The sequence below is a fragment of the Paramacrobiotus metropolitanus genome, unplaced genomic scaffold (genome assembly GCF_019649055.1).
Source record: "Paramacrobiotus metropolitanus isolate TYO unplaced genomic scaffold, Prichtersi_v1.0 Parri_scaffold0000041, whole genome shotgun sequence".
In the NCBI taxonomy this organism is placed as follows: domain Eukaryota; kingdom Metazoa; phylum Tardigrada; class Eutardigrada; order Parachela; family Macrobiotidae; genus Paramacrobiotus; species Paramacrobiotus metropolitanus.
Window position 1 is genome coordinate 469845 of NW_026570261.1, and position 7597 is coordinate 477441.

Below are 7597 nucleotides of genomic sequence, written 5' to 3' on the forward strand. Positions count from 1 at the left end.
TAAAGCATAGCAAAATAATCGCAGAGCTGACACGAAATATCAGAGCGTCATTTCGAATATGTAACAAGCTGGAGCGACATAAATGCTCACCGGACACACAAACTAAAAAATGAATTATACTAAAGTAATTTTCTACCTATTTTTACCGAACATTATTAATTTTGTAAAGCCAGCAGTACGAAAACGGTAAATCAAACAGCGCAATGGCGACAAAGAAGAACTTAAAAATATCCAGGGATGACCTATGTTTGTGGCAGGGGAACTTTGTGCTGTGTGCGATACATTGCCGGCTTTCTTAGATAACTCCTACGGGAGGCAGCCATCCTTGCATTTGCAGACGAAACCCAGCCAGCTCCAGGAGCAGGATGCACCCACGGCACTGCATACCGCCGATCGTCGGCAACGGTAACTGCAGCTGGACATGCAGCGGCGGTAATTGGAGTTGCGACGTTCCCGATACAGCACGGTTTCCTAAAATTGCACTGCATTAAAACGAGCGTCCTGATCGGCAAATAGCAGCAATTATAGCCTTCCAGGGATCATCCCATGGGAATGCACTGGCTTGGAAGCAGCTTGGCGGAGCTGCTTCTACACAGTTAGTGAACCAGTCGAACATATGGCACAAAATTGACTGTCCGAGACATGGATCGAACAAAATTTCGAATTCATTGACGCCCACGCTTAAAAATAAAAATTTTTTAAGAAGAAAAATAATACACCGTATGAAAATAAAGAGTCCGCTACAAAAAATCGAGCATGCATTCCTATTTATTCGCATGTACTATCGATAAAAGTTGAAGTAGGTGCAATAACAGTAAGTAACCACAATGTTTCCGCATAAGTTATTTTAGCAACCGATATAAAATTTGGTAACCACACTTTAATTTTCCGCGCTATGATAAAATCACTAAGCTTTAAAACGAAGTTTTAAACGCAAAATTCTGCGAACTCGTTACGGCAGCTGCATGGAAATATGTTTACCAAATGCATGATCGGTAACGAACCTGTAGATCGGTTATCCCCGACTCGGTGTCCTTCGTGTACATGGTCAGCAGCAGGAAAGCAATAACTGTAAGGATCAACATCTTACGTTCCATATTCGTGTGCACAGAAAGGGACAAGCAAACTATAAGGTAATATCAGGCAGCTGTAAGGTCACGAGCAGATCGACTGACTTGATGGCAACTACTGCACCCTACTGCCTGGATCCTGCTCTGGCAGCTTCAGACAGCTCCATTAAGTATTTATGCACTGAACATCGCGTATAGCTTACCGTATTTTAACTAAGCGGTTTCACGGCAGCATGAATAATTAAATTAATTAAGCCCTCGGTTGAACGCCTTAATAGCCATTGGTGCGGCAGCTGATCAAGGATGATGAATTTTCCCTCGGTCGGATGTTCATCGTTAAGCATCGCTGGGCATGCAAAGGGAATTATGGGACGAGTTTTTACCGGTATACACTTTCCGCTTCGTTATCGTCCTGCACGCGTATCCTGTTGTGTTAATGGCGAATCGCTTGTCGATTGGCGTATAGCAGCAATTTGCCTTACTATCTCTTTGCGTCTTCTGCGTTTCTCTTTGGAATGTTAATGCCAGGAAAGCGCAAATGTCAGTATTACGATTGTACGCTTGTTAACCATCGTACTGGTATATTCTATAATTATTTTTTGTTTTTCGGAGGATCCCGAGATATAGTTTCTGGTTTAGAATGAACAGTAACAAAATTGCATTAAACTATTTCTAATATTAGTGGAATTTAAAAACAATAAAAACTCGATTAAAGGTACACAATTCCCATATAAAAATTCACTACATAATTGTCGATACTCATAGTAACTCAACTCGTCGATTTCTGTGTGAACATTTACATCAGCAAAACTAATAATAATTTTATAAAGACATTGAACGATCAATTTTCTGCAAAATAATTTTTGTCACATATTGTTTGTCGATTCCAAGGAAATATTAACTTCATGTGGTATTTAAAAAGGAGTTTAAAGCCGCATCCAATCGTCAATCGATAACAATTTTCTTTTGCCTGGACGGGAATTTCTCATCGGGGAAGCATAAAAGTAGAGTTGTTATTTTTACCGTGCTGCCGGCACTGTACAGACTGTACACACAAGTCAGCCAAAGGGAGAGAAATGCAAGCCAAAGGGAAAAAAATTAACAGTTGCTGGTTGTGTAACGTCTTGCTAATGATTCATTCCGTGCAGTGCGCCGTACGCCTACCGTGTTTGTAAGATTTCAAACACGCGGATCCGGTTCCTTTTATACATGCACCGCACGTATAAACACGTTCGACTTCTTTGCGGCGGAAACTGATAAAATCAGCTGTGCGCCAGGTGCTTCATCGGCAGATTGTATCTTCTTGATAAATGTAAATCGCAATTCCTGCATTTACCTTTATCTGTCTTTTACGTGGCTGCATTTGTTCGGCGGTAAACCCATTCCAGTCGAGCATCATGCATTTTGATTTAAAAAGCACTGAAAAATGGCGACACCTTCCGAAAGTGGAACTGCATTGCCACTTTGAAGGATGTATTCCCTATGAAATCGTTATCGACGAGCACCAACGCCAAGGCATTCCGCTGCCTGCCGCGTCCGATGCAGAATGCAGGAAAGCGTTCGTTCTGGAGAAGCCGGCGAAGAATCTGGAAGATGCTCTCCCTACGCTGGAACGTGGCGCAGTATGTGCTTTTGTCATGAAACTTAGTAGTTAATGTACTTTTCTATCATATACTGTAGCAATATTGATAAATACCGTAATTTACAATCTCAGTAATATTTGAATTACTCAGTTTTTATTTCTCAATATGTACAAAGCGAGCTTCGCTCAACAATAATAATCAAATGAAGAATTCGTCCCAATTAACCCACCAACGCCGGGTACTAGAAGGGATAGGAATACCGATTCGAAAATTGGTATTCCTCGACGAAAAAATTCAATTAAGAAAAATTATTTTTTGTGAAATTTTCTTGACCATAGGACGTCACGATGCCAAAATGGCACGCATGGGAACTGAGCCAATTGGCATCGTATAGTTTTACTCAAATAACAATTCATAAAAAAATCGTACAAGAACATAGTTTAGTTTAAACAGAAGGTCTTGACGAGCGCTATTTAATTCAGCAATTCAAATGGTCAGCGAGATGACCAGTGGTCAGCAAGAATGAAAAATGCATAAAATCACCTATCAGAGTTGACATGGCGCAAACATGATAATATATATATATATAATTATGAGACACGGAAACGGAAATGAGTACAGTAGTCTCAGTGTGCTGTGTTGGATTGTGACTGGCATGGACTCAGCAGTCATTGTCAACTTGCAGTAACAGCACCTGTGTCCAGTCCAGAGCCGACGCCATACGCTGGACAATAGTGTAAAGGCAGTACTGTACCATTTTTTAAAGGCAGTACTGTAACATTCTCGTTTTATTATGACGATAATGTTAAACCTATCGTTATGATTGCTGCTTTTCTCATTACTAAGACGCAGAATCGATCGGCAGGCCTCTCTACCCTAACCTAGAAAGCAGATTAGTCCGACCGGTGTACTGACCGGAAGTTTAGCATATGCAGTAATAAATGCTAATGGATTCATAAAGAGATAGTACATTATTTAAAGCGCATACTTATAAACTGCATATAAATTCAAAGTACTGAGGTGACACTGCATTATTCAAAACTTTACAAAAGTATAGAAACACCGGAGGCCAGGTGCTACGTATAAGGCGCAGGAAGTTGTAAGCCTGGCTGTTACATTCCGGCCATGCACCGAACGACATCGACAACGTCACTCAGTGTGCGAGCATTTTTATTTTTTCTTGTTTCACATTTTTCCTTAAGGGAAATGAGCAACCTGATCATTTTCACACGAAGTCCTATGGATACTAAAAGTGTGATTTTTTGGGTAATTATCGGATGCGGGAGGTTTTGGGCAGGTGGCCGAGACCTTGGCGAACCTAGTCTGGTCATTTCTGTCCACCTTTGGTTATTCCCAAAGCTCTATGGTAATGCTGGACATTGGAATTTCATGTTTTTAATTATACTTTCACTCTTCGCCTTTGAAATAAAACCAATAAACACACTGTAGGAGCTTTAGAACTAGCTACAAAAATTCGGTCCTTCACCGTGCCAATTGGCATGCATGGTGTCGACCGGGTTAACATGAGAAAAGACTGTGCAAATTTGAATTACTATGTTCTTTTGTTGTTTCTGTGTTACTCTGTATGCTGAGCGAGATTATACCTGTGTTTGCAAATTTAGATCATCTTTGAAGAAGCGCGTGCCATCACTCGTGTTGCCAGCGAAGTAGTTTTCCGAAAAGCAATGGAGAATGTAAAGTAGGTACTGAGCACTGAATTCCGTGTATACTATATGTTCTAAATTGGTATACTTCGTACGAGTAAAACGTTCAAGATGACAGATCGTGCATTACTGACGTTCAGGCAAGTTGGCATTATATTTCTCCTGTAGGCTGCTGGAATTGCGATACTGTCCGCCGTTTGTTGAATCCAAGAGCAAAGGCAAGATATCAATGGAGGACGTCCTGGTGGCCATACAGGAGGGCATCACCTTCGGCATCAACCGGGCTCGGGAACAAGATAAAGAAATCCATGTCTTCCTGATCGCGTCGGGACTGGCTGCTCTGGGCAGCGAATCACTGCAAAAGGCCGTAGACTTCGTAATTAGGCATAAGTACGTAGGCAAACATGCACATTTTATAAGAAATTCCGTTTGCGCCAAAGGTTGCTGCTTAAAGCACCACCAAACTAGCTATAGCGATTGGTCGACCGACGTAAACGAAATGCTGTCTTGAATTATATCGTTAATCCCTTTTTGAATCTGTTTTGCAGGAAGGACTTCGTGGCTTTCGATTTGTGTGGACCGGAAAAGGATCTCAATCAGTATGACAAGTATCTGAACCAGGTCCATGACGCCGGCATTGGCGTCACCATCCACGCAGCGGAAAGCACCGAACCGAAAAACGCCCAGATTGCCGTGGAGAAATTACATGCAAGTACGGCTGAAGAAAGTATTTTTTTATATCATGCAATAATTAAAACATGTTAAGCAAATAAGTGTAAGCATTAATGGATAACTGACATAAAGCATTTTGCGTTCTAGAACGCATTGGACATGGCATAAAAGTCGTGCAAGACGCGGCAGTGTTCGAGTATCTCCGACAACACAACATTCACCTAGAGATCAGTCCGATTAGTAACTTATGTACCGGTGAGGTGAAGGCCGCCAGTGAACATCCCATCGCGAAATTCCACAAGGATGGATTCAGCCTGTCCATCAACAGTGACGATCCGGCATGTTTCGGCTCCTGTCTTTCCGGTAAGCGCTAAACCGGTATTTTACTTGCGTTAACTAACTAAGATCGCTGGCTTAAGCTTAATCTAATGAATGTTCCGATGATGTTTTGTAGATGATTACGCTCTAATTCACGAAAAATGTGGATTCGGCACAGCTGACTTCTTTCAGATAAACCGTTCCGCGTTGCAAGCCTCCTTCGTATCGCAAGAGCTGAAAAATACGCTTCTCCAAGAATATTTTTCAGAGGAGAAGGAAAAAGAATGGATTTTTACTTTCGATTATTGACATGCAAAACGGGCAAAGAATTCTAACTGCAGCAATATTTCTAGTGTTTTCTGAATGAAAGTACTTAGCAGCAGCACAAACTTGCATTGTATTCACTTTTGAACTATCTAGTAAATTTTTCTTTCATGTTAATTATTTTTGCCAGTCAGAATGGGAATGTGGGTTAAATTTCGTTTTTGCAAGCACGTCTGCGGTAAAACAACAGGGTATATTACGAGTGGTTTGTGACGTAGGTATATTTTACCTGTTCAGGCGCAAACCGCAAAATTAACCTTAAAAAAACAAATCTGACGCCGTGTACCGGGGTCTTTACTAAGTAATATACGGTAGTTTTTGAATAATATTTCTTTTACATAACGTACCATACCACGGTTAGAACTTGCACAGAATTCGAGCACTGCACATTAACAGAAATATCTATATGCCTGCATTTGACTGAACTATCTGCACATGCACGTACATCTTATTGAATTTAATACCCATATACTAAATAATATCCATATTTTGTTAATAATAATAGCGCAGCTGCCAGAGAAGGCCTCATGGCCTTCAGGTTCGCTCGGAGCTGGAGCAGTTGCGCATGTGACGTCAGCGTCAGCGTCGTGCTCTTTAATAAGAATCAACTTAACACGTAACTGACAACAAACACACAAATACAACAGGTATTTAATAGGACAAGCAATGGCACACATTGCCTGCATCACAGAAAGGCAGATGTCAGGTGATTCAAAATATTTCAGAAAGTAAATATTTCAGAAAGTCAGGAAAAAGCGAGCGCAGCGAGAAATACAGAGTGAAAGGCGTTCGTAAAAGACACCCGTTTTCTTCAAATTCGAAATAGCTCCCCGAGCCCCAACAGAGCCATTCTGCTTAGCTTATTCACATCCAAAAGTTTCAGATCAATATTTTGCCATGACCTCGGCGTCCCATCTGTTTGAAATCCATTGAACCTGCCAAGAAAAACAGCATATTTCGTGTGCTGAACGATTTTATTTTCCCTTACGCCGCTGTTGTTGTTAAGTGTTTACTAACGTATCTGTACATTCTTTCCCGTTCTCGGTTTTCGAGTGCAGCCAGGACTTCGAGAGCATGGTTATGGACAGTAAATTCATGTGGGCGTTGGACAATAATTTCCCACTGGTCGCGGAAGAAGTTTATGAAAAAGTGAAGACTGTTCATGCTCGTTGGGTGCAGACACTCGCTTATCCGCATGAGTGGGAAAGGATCCGAGCATTTCTGACAGTGTAAGATTATTTTAAGTTGTAATTTAATACAGTTAGTGTACTCATTAAAAAGGGCGAAACAAAAAACTTATTATACAGTTAGTGTACTCACTAAAAGAGCGACTTTCGGGCGGTAGCATAAACCGTGCGATCACTGAATGTTCTGCTTGCATTAAAAAATCTCCGTTGGCCACTCAGCTTCGGGAGTGTGATCTGCAGTTATCGATCTCGAGGACATCCAGCTGGGACTCAGGTGTGAAACGCTTTATCCACATGACCTCGTGGGCTGGTAGCAACACGAGCCCGATAACAAGAGTGTCGAAAAATAATTGATACAGAGCTCGGCCAAAAATGTTGCTCAGTTTCCAGTTGTGCAGCAAGATACGTGCGCCGCTGTATTGGCAAAGATTTAACAATCCTGTCGCACCATGTCTATCGTGAAATGCTGTAAAATCCAGTTGGTGAAATCCTTTTCATTCCGTGCAGATAGCCGGGATGGATAATAGTGTAATCTTTCAAAATTATTGCAGGCAGCTTGAAATGCGCAGATTTCAGCAAATCAATGATTGCGTCCACGTTAAAGACTGGTTTCAGGAAAGTAATGCTTTTTGTCAGGGAGCTGACGGTACGGCTTAGAAGAGACACTGCTTTGTAGCAGTTGAAGTTGTCGGAGTTTGTTGCATTCGTGCATGCTTCCAAACAGATCCTGATGTGCTCGGAAGCTTGTCGACTGCTCAGCAGTTGCTGCCATAAAGCAC

At 41.6% G+C, this 7597-nt stretch overlaps 1 protein-coding gene across 1 annotated transcript; it reads left to right on the forward strand.

Annotated features, from left to right (window-relative positions):
• The first annotated feature begins 2304 nt into the window (after positions 1-2304).
• LOC129590687 (adenosine deaminase-like) lies at positions 2305-5817 on the forward strand. Its single transcript, XM_055486038.1, has 6 exons — positions 2305-2692; positions 4276-4352; positions 4486-4707; positions 4866-5029; positions 5137-5352; positions 5444-5817. Exons 1-6 carry the CDS (start codon positions 2468-2470, stop codon positions 5614-5616), a joined length of 1077 nt encoding a protein of 358 aa, XP_055342013.1. The 5' UTR covers positions 2305-2467; the 3' UTR covers positions 5617-5817.
• The last annotated feature ends 1780 nt before the right edge of the window (positions 5818-7597 follow it).

Excerpts from the sequence above, each read along its gene's own strand:
- LOC129590687 (XM_055486038.1), top strand. The coding sequence starts at position 2,468 with ATGCATTTTGATTTAAAAAGCACTGAAAAATGGCGACACCTTCCGAAA. Across the intron at positions 2,693-4,275 it reads CTACGCTGGAACGTGGCGCA|ATCATCTTTGAAGAAGCGCG; the intron begins GTATGTGCTTTT and ends TTGCAAATTTAG. Across the intron at positions 4,708-4,865 it reads GACTTCGTAATTAGGCATAA|GAAGGACTTCGTGGCTTTCG; the intron begins GTACGTAGGCAA and ends TCTGTTTTGCAG.